General features: G+C 46.8%; 1 protein-coding gene across 6 annotated transcripts in view; it reads right to left on the bottom strand.

Moving 5' to 3' along the window:
• lama2 (laminin, alpha 2) overlaps window positions 1-23405 on the bottom strand; it is a 246629-nt gene that overhangs the window by 18415 nt on the left and 204809 nt on the right. For all 6 annotated transcript variants that reach the window (XM_070544166.1, XM_070544163.1, XM_070544160.1 and 3 more), the window contains 9 exons: window positions 21979-22081; window positions 21142-21258; window positions 20199-20381; window positions 16951-17105; window positions 16551-16694; window positions 3447-3580; window positions 2885-3044; window positions 2692-2816; window positions 2388-2550 (listed from right to left, as the gene is read on the bottom strand). In XM_070544166.1, the coding sequence (XP_070400267.1) occupies window positions 2388-2550; window positions 2692-2816; window positions 2885-3044; window positions 3447-3580; window positions 16551-16694; window positions 16951-17105; window positions 20199-20381; window positions 21142-21258; window positions 21979-22081 (1284 nt within the window). The remainder of the gene's footprint in view (window positions 1-2387; window positions 2551-2691; window positions 2817-2884; window positions 3045-3446; window positions 3581-16550; window positions 16695-16950; window positions 17106-20198; window positions 20382-21141; window positions 21259-21978; window positions 22082-23405) is intronic.

Genomic DNA, 23405 nt, shown 5'->3' on the forward strand with positions numbered 1-23405 from the left:
CTGTTTCTACAATTTGTGCCACATCATGGTCTCCTACAGAGCATCATGAACATGAACGCCACTTTTTACGTCACACAGCTGCTTCTTCAGACCTCTGATTGGATTAATTATGGCGTACTTTAAAAAAAACTGACATTTTAAATAGTTAATGATGTCCGTGGACACCTTTTGGTCACCGCTGCAACTGAGACGACATGGCGAAGTCTCAGCAAAGTCCAAAAGGAATATTTTCCCATCGCCTTCCTCTCTCCCAGAAAGGTCCTCAACTGTCTACATTTCTGAGTTCCAGGTCTGAAGTGTCCTCTCAGGCTGGAATATCTATTCGTAAGCTATCACTCTTACCATAGGCGTCATTTTAACCGGGGACGCCGGGGACATGTCCCCGGCAAAATTCGTGATTGGCATCTGTGTCCCCCCCACTTTCAAAAAAGCCTGCTGATGAGGATTTTTGTTTTACCAGCTCAGATCTTATACCAGGGGTCGGTAACCTGTTCCCATCTAAGAGCCATTATTACCCATTTCCCACGGTAAAGAAAACACCGCAGCAGCCGCAGCGTTGCGGGCGGGGCCTACCCTCAGACAGCAGAGCGCTGCTCACAACAGGTGACAGCAGCCGGGGGCATCGCACCCGTGGGGGATTCAACACCCACACTTTTCCAGCTGTTTTGCTCACCTCCACACCAGTCTGGTTTCTTTACGTCGCACTCACTCTGTTTGCCTCATCTCCTTCTTCACCTCCCAGCCGATGTCGGGTTTCCAGGAGAGCAGGAGAGGGAGGGACGGAAGAGCTCGACTGAATTCATAATTTTACATCTTGACATTAGCTGTACAAAGTCTGAGTTTGATAAAGTGAAGAACAACAATTTGCAGAGGTTTATAACAGGCGCGGCGCCAGGTTTTCATTTTTGGATGGGCCACGGTAATTTTGGACGGACCTTAATAAGCAGTGACTTCAGTGAAGCAGGCAGGTCGCGCTAGAAAATTTAGCTTAAAAAGACATCATAAATGTTTTCCCCCGTCATTTTTATTTCTAAAATATGAAGTAAAAACTCACAATTTAATTTTCATTCATTTGTCTACAACCGTGCGTTAAGTGGACCAACTTCCAGTAAACGCAAAGCATCCGGCCCACCTCTCCAAATGCGTAAAATGTGCATCAGCCGCTAGTTAGGCGTGCCGCGCGCACCATCAGCTGATCAGCCCAGACAAGAGCAGAGCAAATAGAGAAAGAATAGAGGATGATTGTGTCTGGATGTGGATGGAGATTACATTTTACAGCAGCCTGATCATCATTTAAATACATAAACCATCACCTGTCTTCTAGTCCACGCTATCAGCATTATTTTAATTGGTGTGTGTGTGTGTGTGTGTGTGTGTGTGTGTGTTTTCCACTTCAAACACTGGTCTAACCAACCCAGCGTGTCCAGTAACACATTAATGTTACAATTAAACTTGATTAACCCCAGAGCCACGCGCACTGCACTGTACTGACTGTAAATGAGGGGGAAACTATTTAATCGGATCCTTTACTTTTCAACATGGTTTAATGTAAAGTTTCATTCAGTACAAACTTTAGTTACACCAATCTAACTAGACAGAGCCTAGATTTGTATTCTGAACAGTTTAAACATGTTTGAAACGGAGACGTGCGTGACACGTCTAAAATTCGCACCTGCTCCGCTATTACGGAAATTAAACTAACAGGATGAATAACATGAAATTATTTTAGGCACAGACAACATCCCCCACACTTTTGAAAAGCTTGCAACGCGCCTGATCGCTCATGTACGTCTTAATTATTTTTCATCAGACGATAATCAATAAAACGATTTATATAAAATGGATCCAGAAGTTGTAGCCCGTCTCTGCCTTCAATTTTTGGTATTTTTCACCCTGTTGATGGTTTTACTGAGCAGGTACCACTTTTGTCATACTTTTCTTTTTAAAACATGTTTAGACTGTTCAGAATACAAATCCAGGCTCTGTCACGTTTGATTGTTGTAATTAAACTTTGTAGGTGGGGAAGGTCAGAAAGCAGCTCAGAAGCGCCGATATGATTACGCACAAGCGTGACGCGTCAACCCGGTCTCACAGTAAGACCGGGTTGGAACTGTTCAGGTTTACGCAGACAATCTTTACATTTAGAATTAGCATACAGATGTAAAATTAATGCAGTAAAATATAAAGCTTTTTATTTAAATATCCATTCATTATTTCACAAGCACAGAGAGCCGCATCAGATGGATGGAAGAGCCGCATGCGGTTCCAGAGCCGCCGACCCCTGTGCTAGCCTACTTTATTGTCCCCAGCAATTTTTAAACCCCACTCAAGTGTATGGTTATTGTCCCCAGCAATTCTGAAAACAAACTGACGCCCTTGACTCTTACCATGTCTTCTGTGGCCAGGTACATGAGCAGAGCGTCAGAGGAGAAAGTGCGAAACTTGAAGGTGATGGTGGAAACGTTGGGGTTCCACCTGGTCGGTCTTCCCACCGCAGCGTAGCCTTCACCATCCAGCTGAACTGTTCCCTCACCGATGGTCCGCTGAGGGCTACGAGAACGCAGATACACAACTTTACTAGATGCGTTTCCACACAACTTTAAAGGCGTTCAGCCTCTAATAGAACGCAGACGCACAGAGAGCTTATGTTAATGCTAAACAAGAATAAATATCTAGCATCTGCTCGTGTACCTGACAACACAACCTTTACAGTCCCCCTCTCTCTTTCTGTAGTTCCACAGACCGATGGGTTTACCATCCAAGAAGGTCTCTCCCATACAGCCGGAGAACGTTGATGTTCTCACTGCTTCTGCTTTCTAAAAGAAAAACACACAAATTAACAAGAAAAGCCCAACAAACGGATCATCAAGTTCTTGACAGATACCTTGATGGTGCCAAATATCCCGCCTACAAACAGGTAGGCGTTCTGGTCGACGTCCAAGATGGTGAAAGCCGTGGGTGAGTTGGAACTGGCCGGGGTCGGCATCATGCCAGCCTTGGTGCCTTCTAGAGGATATATGGATATGGTGCCGTTCAGACCGTTACTGTAGGTGGAGAAGAGGTGGAAAAGTTATTCTTTACCGTCCGGAGAGGGAGGGAAAGTGATTACAGTGGATCTTTGTAACAACGTGCCAAAGGCTGACAAGGCTGCAAACTCTGGATTTCCCAGAAGGAGAAAAAGGAAAAGTGTTTTTCACCAGCATGAGTTAGATGAAGTGTCTCCTGCTGGTTTAACCTGGCTGTTATTGTGATTTGTTAAATAATGTAAAAGGGAAAAGACACATTTTAGAAAATGTCAAAAATAAGCTGAATGCTTTTATACATTTCTAAATCGCTTATGTCCACAATACAGAGCACCTTCTGGTGGGTTTTAGTCTCCTGTGAAGCATCCCGACACAACTCGGTGCACACACAGAGGAACCCTGGTTTGTGTGAGCGCTGCTTACCGAGACGCCTCGATCCGGTGCCAGTTCCCATCGTGGATGGTGAGATGTGGATATTCGACCCTACCCACACCTGAACCCACGTCCCAGAGGAAATTCACTTTCCCCTTCCGCATTTCCAAGGCCAAAAAGTCCACCTGAGGAAGAGGAAACGCACTGAAGGAGCTGCCTTTGGGTTTGCACCAGCAGTCTCTGATGTTAGAGACTGCCCTAACCCTGACCCTCATCTCAGATCTTACACAAGGAGCTGACTGCTTAGGAATTTAAATTTGACATCAGAATAAAGTCAAATGGTCAAAACCATCATTGATGTCGGCCTTTTGCACAACGAAGAGAAGCCACAGCAGTTCTGATAGAAGTGACAAGGGAGGAGAGGAGTTTCATTACTGATCCATCACCGTCTGAAGGTGGCGATGCCAGAAATGGAACCAGACCCTTCTCTCTGACATCAACATGCAAGTAAAATGTGCTTTGTTACTTTCTGCAGATTAAAGTCGCAGACTTGGATTTTAATCCAGATATTCCACAGAAACGTCTTGATCTCAAAAGAACGTCCCGTACGACTCACACACTTACTGTGAAACAGTGGATGTAAACGTTAAATTTGTAATTTTAATACTTTATTTTATTATAGCTCTACAGCACAGTAAGACAGTTTTATCTGAGAGCAACAATGTAGAACGGTGTTTCAAAAACTCAGATTAGGACTGAAAACATGGAACCAATGAGATCAGAAAACACCGAAGTACAAAAGGCCCAACTTTATTACATCGTCGTGGATTTCCACAGGATGCAGCGAGACTTTGATTAATAATCTTATTATTTATAGATAATGAGAAAAAACAAGAATATTAACATGTGTCCTCATTTGCTGTCTTTGAACTTCATGCAGAAAATAATTCATATGCTGGTGCGCACAAGGGAATAATAGTGAGTCACGTTGGGACACACACACACACACACACACACACACACACACACACACACACACACACACACACAAGCATTGCTTACACTGTATCATAGTATCATTGAGACACACATATGGTTTCAAGACTTTCCAGTCAAATGAAGCAAAGATTTCTCAGGGGAAATCAGGCTGAAGTAAAAAGCAACATCCTGTTAATTTCTGCTTTTCTTTAATGCACGCACACACACACACACACACACACACACACACACACACACACACACACACACACACACACACACACACACACACACGCACGCACGCACACACAAAACGGGAATATCAGTGGTATTTTAACCCTCACACTGTCTTTATGGGTGACCCCACGAGGAAAGTTGACCATTGAGCAGGGTTGATGGTTTATCCCTTGGGTCCACATGGCAGGGGTGAGGTGGCACTTACTCCTCACTCCTGCCACATGGACCTCAAGGGATAAACCTTCAACGCTGCTCAATGGTCAACTTTCCTCGCGGGGTCACACCCATTAGGACAGTGGGAGGGTTAAAACAGCAGTGTTTTGTGTTTTAGGCGAAGATATAAGTGTGTATTTAGAGTTATTAATTAATCTCATATTGGACAAATCACTCAGGCAGTGTGTGTGTGGCTGCTTTATGTTTGTTAGATTTAAGACCTGCACACAACTTGTCTTTCCTCTAGGGCTGCAACGATTCGTCAACGTTGTCGACAAATATTGACAATAGAAATGGTCGACAATGAATTTCATTGTCGACGTTGTCGCCAGATGTGTTTTTTCCGACCGAGTGAGGCATCTCACTTCATTACAATCTCTGCCGAGAGTCGCACATGCGCAATAGCTTCTCTGCTACGCGCCGACTAACAGAAATAGCGGTGTCCAACACCACAGCTATACGTACCAAAACATCTAAAGTTTGGGAGCATTCTAGCCTGGATTCGGTGAATAAAAATATGACCTGCATTATTTGCAGAGCAGTCCTTGTGTATCACGGCAGCTCCTCGGTGATGCATGAACACTTAACGAGAAAGCACGTCGGACAGTTGAATGAAACAGAGTCTGACTCGCCTCGGTAAGATTTAAATAACACGAAAGCCAATACGTTTTGTTTTGGATGTACGTTGTTCATTTTTTTAAACGTATTTTCACTTTAAAAAAGAGATTTAATGTTATGACCGACTGTGCCTGACAAAAGTTTTTAAATTTTATTTATGCATTTATGTCTATACTGACTGAGCTGTGTGCCTAACTGGTGTTAGACGGCATTTTTATTTACTTTTAGTATGAATTGGCCTATCAGCAGCAAAGTTCAATAAAATATGCATTTTCCATTGAAGTACCCATCTTTCTCGTGTTTATTATCATTTCTCACATAATTAAAGCAATCTCATGCTAAATTTAAGAAAAATGTAATAATTATCCGATTAGTTGACTAATCGTTTCAATAGTCGGTGACTAGTCGACTATTAAAATAGTCCCCCCCCCCCCCCCCGAGTTTTCTAGGAGCACCCTTGCTCAACATGCAAACCAACATCACAGTCAGCTGAGCACCAGCAGCTTTACTGCCGTTTGTGGAAAATAAAAAACATCCCATCCGAATTCTGTTATTCAGAAACCGACAATCTGCTCCGACGGCAAGATGAAATAAATTAAATAAAACAGCTTTTCTATCAAGAAAACGTTGGTTACGTATTGTAACCCCAGATTCTATGAGTCTAGTCGCAGCCCTTAAGCGAGCTGCTATTGGAAGGGTGATCTCAGCATCAGCCAATCATGAAGAGCTTAAATGTACGCCCACCACGTGGGCACCCCTTGTGGGTATATAAGTGGAGCGACTCCACTGTTCGCCTCCGATGGCTCTTAGTCCTAACAGAACCAGTAGGGCCAGTGGCTTAAGGGCTGCGACTAGACTCATAGAATCTGGGGTTACAATACGTAACCAACGTTCTATTTCGTCTAGTCTTAGCCCTTAAGCGAGCTGCTATTGGAATAATGCGCAGCTGGATGGGTTTACGCCACACTGGTTAGCTCAACCAATGAACACACCCAACATGTCTCCTTTTAGTGAGGGTCGCTCAGCCTCAGCCCAGGGCTTAAAAGGCTGAGGCAGCCAGAGATAAGAGTGAGACCCTCACTAAAAATATCATCCACAAGAGGATGAAATTCATTCAAGCAGGGCTGATGAGGTGCCATAATGCTTTCACTCAGCCTGCTGAGGTCCAAGCACTGAACGAGTGATGGATCCTGAAGACACATCTCGTAAATAATAACGAGTAGAGGAACAGGGTGAAGCCCATGAAGCAGCCTGACAAATTACTTCCATCGACACACCACTGTGGGGCGCCACAGAAGAGGAAATCCCTCTAGCTGAGTGAGCCCTGAGTGTCTCAGGGGGATCCCGCCCTGCTGATGTGTAAGCGTGAAATGGCGTCACATAGCCAGAGTCAAAGGCGCGGGGCCAACAGCGCGTGCCCAAGGGAAGACTCCCTGTAGTGCACAAACATGCTTTGTGAGTGGCGAATCCCTGAAGTGCGTGACACATATCGTGTGAGCGCGCGCACCTGGCAGAGAAGATGGGAAGCCGCCTCCTCATCAGAATTATGGGGAGGAGGAAAAAGTCCAGCCAATGAAATTGACCTGGATTTGAATGAAGCATTAATGTTTTTGGGCACAAAGGCTGGGTCGGGGCATAAAACAGCAGACCCGCCATCTTCCCGGATCCTGAGGCATGCGGGAGCCACTGAAAGGGCGGTTAGGTCGCTCACTCTCTTGACTGATGCCAGCGCCAGCAGCAAGGCAGTTTTGAGTGACAGGAACTTGAGTGAGACCTGGTTCAAGGGTTCAAATGGGGCTTCAACAACCCATTTCAACCGGAACACTTCCGGTTCCGGTTGAGTGAACGCTGGCGCGTCTCGCTGCCGCTGCTCGCTGGCAAACAAACTTTTTGTATTTTTTTTTCTTCTTTTTCACCCTAGTCACATCCCTGTGTTGGTGAAAACTCATTTTCACCTACCTGCTCAGCTTGCGTTCTGGTTGCACATCACCACCTCCCGGCTCCACTCCATAATGTGGTCCAGCAGGATTTCTGTGTGCCTCTCACTGGCCTGGATCATCCTGTCGCTCATTCTTCTGTCCGTGGATGGCCTTCTCCAGTACTCGGCGGCGGAGCTCTTCAACCTCCGCTTTCACTACTCCGGATCTCCACCACCAGCTCTGTGCCTCTTCCCCGACATCACCTTCCAGCCTCGCCGTCGGTATATCCATCGGGGGTCCCGGCGGAACCTCCATCTCGATGGCTCCAAAGGAATACCCTCCTTCTGGTCCACGACTAGCCGGCGGCTACCCAGGAATACCTGCCGAGCTGCCGACTCCAGCGTGTTAGCCCAGCTGGCTAGTCGGGCTAATGCTCCTGTCGCCAGGGACTTCCGCACTGCTAATTTTGGTCTTCTCAACATTCGCTCCCTCTCTGGTAAAGGACATCTCCTCCAAGATACCATCAGTGACCATAAGCTAGACTTTCTTTGTCTGAACGAAACATGGCAACAACCCAGCGATTTCTCACAACTCAATGACTGTACTCCTCCCGGATTTGTTTACCTCTCCAAACCCCGTGGGTCGGGCCACGGCGGTGGTCTCGTGATACTCTATCGCGAGACTTGGAAGGTCCTTCCCGTAAACCTTCCTCCTCTCACCACTCTGGAATGCCTCGCCTGTCAACTCTCCGGCCCGACCCCCACAATAATTGTCACTGTTTATCGTCCCCCCAAGTTCAGCCCTGAGTTTTTAAATGAACTCTCTGCTCTTTTATCCCATCTGTCCGCCCTTTCCCCAAATGTAATTTTACTTCGTGATTTTAATATTCATATGGACAATATGGCCCTCCCCCTCAGCAAAGACTTCTCCTCATCTTTGGACAGCCTCAGTTTTCATCAATATGCCAATTTTCCCACTCACATTAAAGGTCACACCCTGGATTTAATCTGCTGCTCCGGCCTGACCCCCTCCAACTGTACAGCTGACCCGCTCCCTTTCACGGACCACTTCCTCATCTCCTTTTCTGTTCCCCTCCGTCTCTCCATCATCAAGTCACCACGTATCATTTCTTTTCGTAATATTAAGGACATTGATCTAGCCTCCCTGTCCTCCAGTTTTGCCACCTTGACCCCTAATTTGTCCTCTACTCCCGATGATCTTGTCATTCAGTACAATAACGGTCTGGTTTCTATCCTTAATTCATTTGCTCCCATCAAATCCCGCTCTGTATATTTTACTCGGTCTGCTCCATGGTTCACCCCTGCCCTACGCTCCTTGACAGCTACCAACCGGAGGCTTGAAAGACTCTACAAGAAAACCGGTCTCACCATCCATAAAGACTTATATTCTGCTCAGATTTCTCTCTACAAGGACTCCATCTCCCATGCCAAATCTCAGTATTACTCCGGTCTCATCTCGTCCAACTCCAGCAACACTAAAACATTATTTTCCATCATTGAACAGCATTTTTCAGCCTCCCGACTCCTTACCCATCCATCTTTACTCTTCAGAAACCTGTAACTCTCTCCTTCAGTTTTTTAATGAGAAGGTCAATAGAATCCACCTCTCTTTACCTCATTCCTCCCCTCCCTCTCCTGATTTATTTGAACCCACCATTCCGTTCTCCTCCTTTGAACTTCCCCATCCCTCAGAACTATTAGATTACATCACCAAATCCAAACCTTCCACCTGTCAACTGGACCCTATTCCCACTGTTTTAGTTAAATCGTGCCTTTCTTCTCTGCTCCCTTTTATAACAGCCATTATTCATTCCTCACTATCCTCTGGTACGGTCCCATCCCTATTCAAATCCGCTTCAGTCAGCCCTATTCTAAAAAAAACCTGGTTTAGATCCCAATGATTTCAATAACCTCCGTCCCATTTCCCATCTTCCCTTCATTTCCAAAGTCCTTGAGAAAAATGTTGCATCTCAGCTCCATTCCCATCTCACCCGCAATAACCTTTATGAACAGTTTCAGTCTGGCTTCCGTCCCCACCACAGCACAGAAACAGCTCTCATCAAGATCACTAACGACCTACTCATTGCTGCTGATTCTGGTTTAATCTCTATTCTTATTCTCCTCGATCTGAGTGTGGCCTTTGACACCATTTCTCATCCCATCCTCCTTAATAGACTCTTCCTTAGGCATCACTCACACCCCCCTCCGCTGGTTTCAATCTTACCTTACTGGCCGCACTCAGTTCATCCAGTTAAAATCCTTTACCTCAGAACCCTCCCCAGTCAAGTCAGGTGTGCCCCAGGGCTCTGTCCTGGGGCCCCTCCTCTTCATAGTATATCTCCTCCCTATCGGCAAAATCTTCTGCAAATTCAATATCCAGTTTCACTGCTTTGCAGATGACACCCAGCTCTACATTTCCAGTAAGCCCAACTCAACTCTCCCACCATCCTCCCTTACACTCTGCCCCTCTGAAATCAAATCATGGTTCACCTCTAATTTCCTCAAACTCAACGGCAATAAAACTGAACTTCTTCTTGTTGGCACTAACTCCACCCTCTCAACATCTGACAGCTTTTCTTTAACTATTGACAGCGCCACAGTCTCCCCCTCACCTCACGTCAAGAGTCTGGGTGTCATTCTCGACAGCTCACTTTCTTTTCAGGCTCACATTAATAACTTAATTCGGTCAGCATACTTCCATCTACGTTCCATAAACCGTCTCCGTCCCTCACTGACCCCTCACACTGCCGCCATTCTCGTCCACAGCCTCGTCACCTCCCGTATCGACTATTGCAATTCACTTCTTTATGGTCTTCCCAACAAACTCCTTCATAAACTGCAACTGGTCCAGAATTCAGCAGCCCGTATTATCACCAGAAGCCCTTCCTTTCACCACATCACGCCGGTTCTCCTGCAGCTTCACTGGCTCCCAGTTAAATTCAGGTCCATCTTCAAAATTCTCCTCCATACCTTCAAAGCAATCCACAACCTCTCTCCTCCATATATCTCAGACCTTATAAGTATTCACACCCCGTCCCGTTCACTCAGATCTTCTTCTTCTATCCATCTTGCGGTTCCTTCTGCCCGTCTCGCTACCATGGGGAGCAGAGCTTTCAGCCGCTCTGCTCCTCGACTCTGGAACTCACTTCCCCCAGACATCAGGAACGTCGACAGTTTTACCCTTTTCAAAACAAAACTCAAAACACACATGTTTAAATCTGCCTACAACCTCTGATTTTATTGAAATGTTTCTCTCAGTTTTTTCTTCTTTGGGTTTCATTATTGTTTTATTGTATTTTATTACGTGTTTTGTGTAAAGTGACCTTGGGTGTCCTGAAAGGCGCTTTTAAATAAAATGTATTATTATTATTATTATTATTCAGATAAGCCGTGCAGAACCACCGTTAGGTCCCACTGGGGAACTAGCGGGCGGGACACAGGTCTGTTCCTTCTGACACCTTTTAGAAAACGTTTTGTGAGGGGATGATTGAAAACAGATCTATCACCAAAATCCTGGTGACAGGATGAGATAGCTGCAGCATATGTTTTAATAGTGCTGAATGCGAGGCCCCTGTCCATCAGTATCTGTAGAAACGATAGGACATCCGCCTGCTGGCAGGAGAGCGCTTGAACATTCCGCTCTGTGCACCATTTCTGGAAAGCTGCCCATTTAGCAGCACAAGGTGTGATGGTAGAAGGCGCCCGCGCACTCTGAATCGTAGCGCCACATCATGCGGCAGCCCAGAAGCCCCTAAGTGTGACCGCTCAGTGGCCAGACTCACAGCCGTTGGCCTATTTCTGGAGGATGTTTGATTATCCCATCCGCCTGGGGAGGGGCGTCCTCCCTTCGCGGGAGTCTCCACGGGGAGCCGAACTCTAGCGCTTGCAGTTCCGGAAACCATGACGCGGACAGGCGTCTGGGAGCCACCGGAATAACCGAGAGCTGTTCTGACCGAACTCAGTCCAGGAGACGGGGAATCAGAGGGACTGGTGGAAACCCATAAAGGAGCGTTCGAGGCCAGGGCTGGTGTGAGAAGGCGTCCGCCCCGAGCGGGGGTTGGTCCCGGGGACTCAGGGAAAACCACAGGCGACACTGAGCGTTTTCGCGAGCCATGAACAGATCCACAGACGGTTCCCCGAACCTGATCCAGATCTGTGATATCAGTGCGGGATGCGGACGCCAGTCGGAGTCGCGGGGACCCCCTCTCGACAGGATGTCTGCTGCTACATTCAGGATCCCCGGAATGTAGGTGGCACAGCAGGTGGACATGTGCCCAACACAGTAAACCTGTGGCTACGCGCAATAGTGGGAGGGATCGAACTCCCCCTTGGCGATTTATGTAGGCTGCCGCCACCTGGCTGTCTGTGTGAACTTCGACATGACGGCCATCGAGAAGGGCAGTGAAGTGTCTGATCACATTCCTCACTGTCATAAGCTCCAACACATTTATGTGCTCGTGCGTGGGAGGGCCAGCGATCTGCCGCCGTATGGGACAAGCACGTGCCCCCCACCCCAGACAGTGACGCATCCGTAAACACAGATACGTGTGACGTAGGACTTCCGATGGGGACCCCGTGTGAGAGGATGCAGGGATTCCCCCAGTGAGCGAGGTCCCCACCCACTGAGGGGGGAACCCTCAACATACGTCTCTTCTGACGTATCGGATGTACCCGGACGCGGATGTACCAGCGTTGCAGGCGCCTCGAATGCAACAACCCTAGCAGCACCGCCGAGTGGGCTGCAGCCATCATGCCCAGAAGTCTCATGACTAACAGGGCTCTCACGATCTTGCGGGGTTGCACGCGGGAGATCACCGTGGTGAGATCTGCCGCTCTCACCGGCGACAAACGTGCTCTCGTTAGGGAGGCGTTCAGCTCTACCCCGAGAAACACAATCAACTGGGATGGAAGGATGGAGTTCTTCCCCCAGTTTATAGAAAACCTCAGGGTTGACAGATGCTCTGTTAATTTCCTGGTTTGCTCTGACGCCTCGTCCTCGGACCGGGCGCATCGGAGCAGATCGTCCCGGTAAAATAAAACCCTCGTTCCCGCCGTGCGCAGTGGCTGCAGCGCGGTCTCCAGACATTTGGAGAAAGTGCGCTGGGCTGGTGAGTAGCCGAAAGGGAGGCATTCGTGCGCGCGTTCCGACAGCGGACGTGTGCTCGAGGTCACATGAAGATTGGGTTCGCGCCGCCGTCGCTCGTACCAGAGAACTGGGAGCGACCCATGGAGGGCTGTGCTCGAAAGGGCGAGTGTGAAACAGCTGGAAGAGGCTGATCCGCACCGCAGAGCGGGGAGTCCAAGGATGAATGACGAGTGGGAGCCGGGCCCATGCACGGGAACGACAAAGTGCCAGCGGATGGAGCCGCGCCACGTGCGCGCTTTGCGCGTGGTCGCGACAGCGCCATGACATCCTGTCCCACCCAACGTTGTGGGGGAAGCGGGATGAGTCGGGCCTGGCCGTAGGCTGGGGCCGGTGCGCAAATGGAGCGCACCCTTACAGCAAGCCGTGTAACATTACCGAGTCAGACTGTGTGAACATGCAGATGTGCTGCAGTGCTTGGTGTGGGGAACATCATGTGTGAGGATTCGGCAGAGGGTTCTGCAGAGGACTGTAGGACTGTGCCCTCGATGTGACGTTTTCTTGGTTTTATTTCAAAACCAAATCATTCAGAGTTAACATTACAGTCATAAGCACCCCCCCCCCCCCCCCCCCCCCCAATGAGTCGTTTTCGTGGTTGTTTTCGGCGAGGTTCCTGTGACGGAGACTGCCAAGGCTGTGTCTGCTGGCTCATTCGGTACCGTTGGCCGCCAACTCCCTGGTTGGGAGGCCGTGCAGCTGGGCGCCTAGAGTTTCTGCGCTGTTCGTCCCATCCTCTGGGGGAACGGCCGGAGTGTGAGGCTGACCGAGAGTGGACCAGGTCTCGTACGTGGCTGAAAGTTCAGCCGCCGTCTGAGCCCTCTCGATGACGCTCATAAGATGGGGACCAAACAGAACATCAGAGGTGATGGGGCCTTCCAGCAGCTCCCTGTGCAGGTGTTCAGGAATGGAGGGCAGGGCCTTGAGCCACAAGGCCCGCTGGATAAGGGTCTGCCAGGCAGCAATGCGAGCAGAACCGGTGAGTACAGCAGCGCACAGATTTAGGATGGCATCAGCAGTTTTAGTAATGATGGCTTCTGACTCGACAGGAGCGTCAAGCTCCTCCACCATTTTGGAAACGCCAAAGGCGAGAAGGCGATGTTATTTCCTGCAGCGCCGGTCTGGAAGGGCACTGGTGTGCGCTATCGGCGAGCCGCCTCAGCAGCTGGTCATGTTTAGAAGCGGGAACTGCTCGCGGTCCAGCAAGGTGGTTCTTGACGCCACACAGCGAGGCCAAGTCCGGCTCCAGTGAGGGAACGGATGGCCAGCCCAGGTCGGAGAAACCCTCGACCTTGGTAATGGGCACATATGTGGAAATTGGCGCCTTGAACCCGGCAGGCTCGGAGAAAGCGGCGGACCAGCAGCTCATGGCAGCGGGGAAGCGTGGCCAGACGGGGTCTGGACAGCATCTGTGTCGCCCCGAAAATTCCCGCCAATTCATCTGCCTCAGGCGGAGCCAGTTCTGGAACGGCTAGCCCCTTGCGGGCTGCAGCCGCGGAGATGATGGCGGGCAGCTCCTGGAGCAGTGCTCTAACTGCTGGCAGGGAGGAGCGAGAAGGACCCGCTGAGCGAGGCTCGTCGACCTCCGTGTTGCACAGGAGGGAAGAAGGGCTATGGCAGCCAGCCTCGTGGTCGACCTCCGTGTTGCACAGGAGGGAAGAAGGGCTATGGCAGCCAGCCTCGTCGTGCTCCTCGCGAGGCTTGTCGACCTCCGTGTTGCACAGGAGGGAAGAAGGGCTATGGCAGCCAGCCTCGTGGTCGACCTCCGTGTTGCACAGGAGGGAAAAAGGGCTATGGCAGCTAGCCTCGTCGTGCTCCTCGCGAGGCTCGTCGACCTCCGTGTTGCACAGGAGGGAAGAAGGGCTATGGCAGCCAGCCTCGTGGTCGACCTCCGTGTTGCACAGGAGGGAAGAAGGGCTATGGCAGCCAGCCTCGTGGTCGACCTCCGTGTTGTACAGGAGGGAAGAAGGGCTATGGCAGCCAGCTTCGTCGTACTCCTCGCTGTCGATGACATCGTCCAGTCGGTAGGAGCCAGCCGGCTCCTGGCCGACGTTGAAGAACTGTAACGCCTTGTCCAGCGAGTACGTGCCAGCCACCGGAATTTCCTCGTCGGTGGTGGGGGTGAAGTACTCGACCCGGCGGACCTTTTCAGCCACGGGCAGAGCGGTACAAAACGGGCACGAGGCCTGGGGGTCAAGGCCAGGCCAGCATGGTGAGCCCCGAGACAGACCTTACACTTGGCGTGCAGGTCGCCGCTGGAGATGGAGCCTGTCTGGCAGGCCGGGCAGGTCCTGGCGTTGCTGGACATGGTCGGTGAGTAGATTTTTCTTGTATAATTGCTCTTAAAGGAAGCTCTTAAGCTTGGCGTGAAGAGAAAATGGAGGCGAACAGTGGAGTCGCTCCACTTATATACCCACAAGGGGTGCCCACGTGGTGGGCGTACATTTAAGCTCTTCATGATTGGCTGATGCTGAGATCCCCCTTCCAATAGCAGCTCGCTTAAGGGCTAAGACTAGACGAAATAGAACCAATACTCAAAATAATCTCACATTTTTACTTTTCATTTATGATTAGTTTAAATCTTGGGCTATCTTGCTATTTCTTTAGTTTTTAATCCAGGATGGAGGAATTCAGAATCAACGCTGTTACTTTAAATATACAATGATTTGGCATTTCATATTATGCTAAAGGAGCAACATGTAAGAATTCTACAGTGAAATAATCAAAAAACAGTCAATTCAGTCATGCTGGAAGGAAGGTTTTACTGAAAAAGATTTCATTCTCAGCCAGCTGGAGGTTTTCGATTATCTCCTTTCAAAAAACTAAAGGAGGACATCGTTACTGTCTGCAATTAGTGAGCCATGAGGTTGCTGAGGCTGCGCCACGCTAACGCTGCAGCACCGGCATTTGTAATTCCACCCCGGCAGGCAACAAGCTCCAGAGTTATTAAACGAACCGAAGCCAGTAACAGAAATGACCCAGAAGGTATTTCTTAGAGCCACGGCATCTTTTTGTTTCACTCTAATATTGGGTGAAGCAGGCTAGAGGCTAACGCTAAGCTAACAAGCTAACAGTGAATCAGAAGCAAATAGTCAGCTCTAAAAACATCTCTAGCTACGTTTTCAATGACCAACAACTGGATATTACAGAGAAATGTGTGTGAAGTGAATAATGAGTAAATCGTGGCGTTTTACTTCCTTTAATGAGTCGTTCAGAACTATATCAGCAAGCTAACAGCAAGACGGTAAACCATAGACATGAATATGCAGACGCCCCATTGGGTGATGCCTGCTTTTGCGCAGCCTGCTGTTGGAACAACCGGTGTACTAGAACAGATCACGTGGAATTACTATTGATTTTTCTAGCCTGCCTGATGGGATTCATTTATATTTTAATTATCGTGCCATACCCTGTGTCTGACTTTAAGAAAAGCCTTTATAAAATGTGTTTTAGTTGGGTAAAATTCTTCCTGAGTAGAAATAACTGCACTGGGGTCGAACAGAGACCCATCTAAGATGGCGACAGGCCACTCAGGCAGGTCCAGTAGGCAGCGCCAGTCCACGGGGCATCTACATATATATGTCTCACACTTCCTCTAATGCTGGAGGCCTACTACCGTAGTAAGTGTAGTAAGTGCTCTCCACCATAAAACACCCAAAAGTGCTAATACCAGCAATGACAATGCATTTGTCTACTTATAAACTTACTGTGTAAGACTCGTTTGTCTAAACCTTTTTTTGTTTAGAAAAATGGACTGCAGTACTCACATCTGACCACAGGATGTCATTCTTCCTTCAATCTTACACATCACACCTTATTATAATTATACTGAATTATCTGCAGCTGAATGTGAATAAATGTGTCCAAGATGAATAATCACGCTTTAACTGTCCACTTCTAATCTGAACACCCACGGTGTGTCCTAGTGTCCGCCTCAACCTCATGCAGATTTAAAACCATACAAACATGGCCGAGGTGCCCCTCAATCCTTTCTGCATGCAAACACATCACAAACTAAAACTGTACTTACATACTTAGCAGATCCAAGGTAAAAGAGGAGGTTGTCAGGTGTGGTGGTTTTAACGTGCAAGATGATGGTGTTGTATCTGCCTTTCCTGATGTCAGGGCGGTAACTACGGAGACAGTCACCTCCAGACGAAACCGAAACTTTTATCTGGAAACAAAAAGGACATTTTATGTTGTATTTTTATTATGTCAAGTTTAAAAGATAAATAAAAAAGCTTTTTCCTAAAGATTTTAATATTTTACAACAGTTATAAATACACTGGTGGATTTATGACTCATAACTAAAACTTCAAGAATTTGGAGAAAAAAGGAAGTCGGTAATTAAAATTATATCTGCAACACAGTCTGCAAAAATTAAAGATATTAGTAAGAACTTAAAACACAGAAAGTGCTGAACAACTAACCGAGTTTGCTTGTTTCCTGGCCTGGTTGATCAGTTCTTTGATCTGGGAAATGTTGCGTCTCAAATTGTCCTGCAGCTTTTTGATTGGCTGCAGCTTCTCCAAGAGTCGGTCAGCTTCGTCCTCCAAGTCTTTCACTTTAGCTCCTGCAGCGTGAACTACGGAGCAGACAGATCCGGTGCTTTGAGTACAAAGGAAGTCTTAATAAAATATGTGATATTCTACTGTACATCAGAGGTGAAAGGTCAAAGCTTGCAGCAGATGGAGCACCTGGAGGAACAGGAATACAGCAGAGGAGCAAAAGAGAAAAAGCTGATGTGCGATTAGCTTAGCGTTGGTGAAGACCTGCTTTCATTTTTCAGAGCAGATGAAACAGCAGAAAGAATAAAAGAGAATTAAAAGGAGTTCTGTGCCTTGCGAGGAGCTGAGAACTCATGCTCGTTTCAAAAGGAGGCATTAATAGAAGCAACTACTGTTAATGATGGAGCACCAATACCACCGATGGAGTCAGTCTTTAGTGGTTAAACCTCGCTGACAAAGTGCTGCTTAAACTGGGATTAGAAGAAAAAACAATCTCACAGGAAATCTGTGAGGTTACAGAAAAACGATGTGGGATGGGTGCGCCACTTTTAAATAACACGTTTTATTAAGGTAAATGAAATATACATACTGATTGCTGCGGGGATTGGAAAAAGAGAGAGAGAGAAAAATATCAAAAAATCTGTTCACTGATCAATATTTGTAAGTTCAAGCAAATTTCTTTACCTGAATCGGTTTAAAATGATCATTTACTCATGCTGCTTAGGGTTTATATGGGTCATTCCATCAATGGGTGCCATTTCCGTCCCCGTCAATGAAGACGCACTTTCTTCTTAAGCAACATTAGCCATTTGTGATCGAATCTCAACTTTCAGATTCATGATTGAAGGGATTCATGACCAACTACTGTCACCTGTACCCACTGTATAAAATCACACTTTACTGAGACACACAGTCAAGCTTTGACTAAATATCCCATTTGAACTATATACACCCAAAAGAAAACGCAATCTGTAATATTCATAGTAAAATACACATTTTAGTTATGTTCCTGGGTTTCCACCCAGTCCTGTTACCTCTTCTAAAACTCCAGAAGTCACACGCATGACAGGAAGTTGCTTCATCTAAAAGCCACGGGAAGACCAAAAGTAGGTTTTCTCATTTTATATTTGGTAAAAATAAAACAAAGACTGAAGGTGTAAATCTCAAACATCTACTTTGTTACATAAATTAGTTCTTAGGTGTTTGTTTAAAAACACATTTATGACGAATGACTAGATGTTGCTCAGTGTCTTCATGCTGCTAGTAAACATGCCATGTGGCTAGACAGACATATATACGCAGACGCCCCGTGGACTGGAGCTGCCGTAGTGGTCGGCGACCATCTTAGATGGGTCTCCATTCACCCCCAGTGGTGTTACCCAACTAATAACACCTTTTATCAAGCTTTTTCACTAAATCAGACACACTGTATGGCATGATAGTTAACATATAGATTCAAGCTAAATAAATGAAAATCTGAAGTCCCACCAGGTAGGCTAGAAGTCACTGGTAATCCAACGTGATCCGTTTAGAGTGGCACACCAGTTGTTGTAACCGTAGGCTCAACAAAAACGGGGGTGGTTGCCCACTCTTCATCGACTTTGGAGAGTGAGAAAACCCATCCAATATGGTGTCGACACTGCAATGCTCTCCTGCGTTCAATGACCCTTCCTGTCTGTCTATGCCTTATTAGCTAATTCTATGCTAAAAACTCAGTCCTGTTACAATAAAGAGGTCCTTCACTCATGCGCTGTGGTCTCCAGTAGGAATTGTAAGTCTGAGAAAAAAAAAGCTCCAGTGCGCCTTTCTCAGGAACTAGAAATGAGCCACATCAGAGAGCTTCAGACGACAGGGTATTTCTCAATGTCAAGGCGCCTGGCCTTGCGAGGCGATGTCTTGCGAGACCAGGCGCTTTTCTTAAGAGGACACTGTCCTTCCTTGGTCAACGGAAAATGGTTAAATGGAACAAACTTGCATCACGTGACACGGGAGATAACTTTATATTTTATACGTATTAGTTTCGATATAAATTGTGTATATGTTTATTAAATTAAAAATATAAGCGAGTTACTACCTGCTAGCCACCGAAGCTGCAACTACTAAGCAACTAACCAACCATCAATAACTTCTTTGAATCTAAAAAAACATTTGAAATTGGCTGACTTATTTTTAAACTTGAAAACTGTCCCCGAAGTAGCTGCGGGCTTCTGATCCGCCGTCCTTTTGAAAATACCGCGGTGTATTCTGGGCAATTTTTGACCAAGGCTAGGCTACAAGACACATCCCGTGTATCCTTGCTCAGCTAGCTAAACGTCTAATCTAACAAATGGAGAACACACGCCTCGGTAGACCATGAACATTGGAACATGTCTTGGCGGCTCCCGATGATGTATCTCCTAGGCAACTGGGGCGGGGCCAAGACATAAAGGCGAGGTTCCTTGGCATTGTGAAGCACCCAGGATCTGGAGTCTTACTTCCTGATATCTGGACATCTCTCCTCTGATTAGCTAACAGCAATATGACTCTACCACTGAGTATTTGATCTGCAACATTGATGTTTTAGCTGCACAAACAACACACATCTGGAGGAGTTCTGCTGTGTGGTGGAGTTGCCAATGCTAACAGTTAGTTTCTACTAGCTGAGACGTTCTCTGCGGTTTCCTGGACGCTAAAACAACAACAGCCTTCCCCGTCGTGAGTCAAGATGGGTGAGTCCATGAATGTTAGTGACAGTGTGACGTAGATCTGTGAGGATTTTCTAATCTAGAGATTCACAGTCTGTTTTCTATCAGAAGCTAAAGCAGGAGATAGGTGTAGGAGACTATTTTCATGTTCAGCCTGCATGAAAAACTGATTAAATCAGAAATAAGATGTAAAAATGTTTATTTAGTGTTCCACATCTTTAAGGGGCAATTACTTTTTCACGTAGAGCCAGGTTGGGTTGGACATTGTAGCAATAGCAACTCGGGCTCAGTAAAATAGGAACATGGGAAAAATGGAGTCATTTGGTTTACAAACAAAATAAAATCCTTCAGATTAACTAATGCCCTTTTAGAACATTTATCTATGACTTGATTTTGTTGAGAAAAATATAAGTTTCGTATTTTGGCACCCTTCCAGTAGAATGACTCATATAAACGATGCTGGTATTAAACAGTGAAGCACTTTACTGTTTTGCTCCGGGTCTTGGATAATCTGATTGGCTGAATTGACGGTGTCCTCCAGCTCGCTGTAGTTCTGCTGCAGGCCACCGATCCGCAGGTTCAATTCCCTGAGGCGCTCCAGGACATCTGTGGCCGTGGCGTTAGCCTCAGCTGCTACAGCCTTTGTAGCTGCTAGTTTAGCGGCTGTATCTGTTTAGGAACGTAAAATAAACAATAAGTGATTAACGTGACGTTTATGTAGAGTTTAGAATAATTCTAGGACTGATCTTCAGACAGATTTATGAATAATTTGTTGATCCGTTCTTGTTTTGGTCAGACTTATGCTAGATTTAAAGCTTTGCAGCAACACAGACTTGAGTGTTTGATCGATCTCTCTGACTGTAGAGACTAAAGAACACAGATTATAATCTTGCTGAAGTCCAACCAGAAGCACAGCAGACAACTGATGTAAAGTGAAAACCAGCATAACTCTGAAACTGTGACACTGTTGGAAAATTGTGACATTTACTATGAAGCACAACCTCAGATCCAATTGTCTGAGGTGACAGTTTTGGAAAATCCTGTTTGAAAAAGTGTTTCCTGCAATGTTTCGAAGGTTTCATGGAAACAGCTTAAAGGAACAACAAACCCTAACCCTTATAGGACTACCTAAAAGAATTAGAAGAAACAACTGGAGACCAAGCAAAGAGTGGAAAACTGTTCACATGTACACAATTTATCTCAAACCAGCAGGATTTTTCACCCAAATATTAAAATGTCACATCACTTTACAATCTCTGGGAAAACTGACCTGTATTAGCGCTCTCTTTCTCTTTGTGTGTGAGAGTAAGTGAGTGAGTCAGGGGGAGGAGTGTGAGAGAAAACCAGTTTGCAGAAACACACACACACACACACACACACACACACACACACACACACACACACACACAGTATGTTTGAGTGAACCTACCATTGGGGATGGCGCCAAGCATCACCATGGTTCCATTAGCAGCTTTGAAGAGGTCCCTGGTTTTGTCTCTCGCTGCTTTAACTCTGCCTTTGAGCCCCGCCACATCATCTGCATTCTCTACATGCACGCACGCACACACACACACAGGCAGAGTGTAAATATAATGGCACAATGCTGTGCTCACAACTATAGTCACACCATCTCTTCCCTAAAAGTAAAGAGTAAATGAGAGACGAGCTTCCTGAGGGAGCTCCATAGAACTAAGGAGCCTGATCCAGGTCCTGGAGGTTCGGTGTCCAGCAGGTTTTAGTTTCAACTCTGCTTCAACACACCTGCTTTCAATCAGCAGGTGATTAGCAGGCTTCTGCAGTGCCCGGAGAACCGCAGCACAGGTGAATCAGTGTGTTGGAGCAGAGAAACCGCCCTCCAGGACCAGGATTGGGCAACCCTGGGAACATAAACGGCTCCTCGCACGACAGCTCTCCAAACTTTACTCTTATCGATGTTCACAGAAGCTTTAATAGAAAAATCCTCACAAAATCCTAAAATACCATCCAGCTGTCTGAAAACGTTTGTGCTAAAACTCACCGAGTTGTCGCGGCCATGTGGAAAACACCATGAAGCCATAATTCAGTTTAACAGAATGTGAATAAATGTTTTTTTTTAAAGACTGTTGAGATTCGAGCCGACGCTCCACATCACCTTACTGTACGAAACTTATCACCAAAGCACCAAAACTGAACCTTTGTATCTCTAACTAGTCAAGAAACAGTCACAGCCCAGTTGGATGCTAACATTACCGGGGTCGTATTTGACACATCCAGTATTCAGTGGTACCGTTAACGTCGTGTTCCAGTTGTCTGGCTTTGCTCAGCAGTGTCTCGCTCTCCTGGAGGCCTCTCTGAGCTGCTTCCTTTACTGGAACATCAGGACCTAAAGCCTGACAACACAACAATGCAGAAATGTGGAAAAGATCTGTTTAACATTATTAGTAAAAGAACACATTTTTGCACACAGCTCCTTCATGTAAAATCAACGTTTTGCTTTGCTCCATTATTCTTGACAGGCTCATAAAGTGGGTGGGATTATCAGACACTAGCTGGTTCAGATCTTATCTTGACAGCAGGGGTTATGTTGTTTCTACTGATGATCACAAACATGAGCAGAACAACATGACACGTGGAGTCCCCCAAGGTTCGATTCGCGGACCGCAGCTTTTAATCTCCGCATCCTCCCATGGGGCAGGTCATGCACAATAACACAGCCTATCATAGTTATGCAGATGACACCCAGATCTATATTATGGAGCTCCAAGGTGTTCAAAAGTGTATAAATACGTATCTACATAAATAAATACTAGGCATTGGCTAATATTTAAACATCATTTAGTTTTCCTGTGTGGCTCGTTAGACACAAATGAGCTTTTTTGTGGGGGGCAGTAGCTTAAGTCAAGAGGCCAGGACTTCCCGTTGCCCAGTTACTTGGGCCAGCTCCTCCGGAGGAATCCGAAGACGTTCCCTGGCCAGCTGAGAGACAAAGTCCCTCCAGCGTGTCCTGCGTCTTCCTTTAGGTCTCCTCCTGGTTGGACGTGCCCAGAAACCCTCACCAGGGAGGTGTCCAGGAGGCATTCTGACCAGATGCCAGAGCCACCTCAACTGGCTCCTCTCGACGTGGAGGAGCAGCGGTTCTACTTCAAGGGCCTCCTTTCTAAGGGAGAGCCCAAACACTCGGCAGAGAAAACTCATTTCAGCCGCTTGTATCCGTGATCTCGTTCTTTCGGACACCACCCAAAGCTCGTGACCATAGGTGAGGGTAGGAACGTAGATCAACCAGTAAAACACGAGCTTTGCCTTCTGACTCAGCTCTCTCTTCACCACGACAGACCGATACAACGCATCACTGCAGATGCAGCACCAGTCCGCCTGTCGATCTCACGCTCCAGCTTTCCCTCACTTGTGAACAAGACTCTGAGATACCTAAACTCCTCCACTTGTGACAGGACCTCATCCCTGACCCAGGGAAGGCATTCTACCCTTTTTTGACTTAATTCCGCAATTTCAGTCAGATTACACAACTGTCTAGTATGTATTTATGTAGATACACAAGTTTCTCATGTTGCACTGTAACTGCTCAGTAATGAAACATCATCTACTTTTACTTGTGTACTTTTAATCTGATTCTAAAACGTACAGTTTTATGTTTTCTTGCTCCTGACAAGAACATTAAATGGCTTCGGGGTCTGAAATGTGCTATAAATCAGTGTT

Source organism: Nothobranchius furzeri, chromosome 2 (assembly GCF_043380555.1).
Source record: "Nothobranchius furzeri strain GRZ-AD chromosome 2, NfurGRZ-RIMD1, whole genome shotgun sequence".
In the NCBI taxonomy this organism is placed as follows: domain Eukaryota; kingdom Metazoa; phylum Chordata; class Actinopteri; order Cyprinodontiformes; family Nothobranchiidae; genus Nothobranchius; species Nothobranchius furzeri.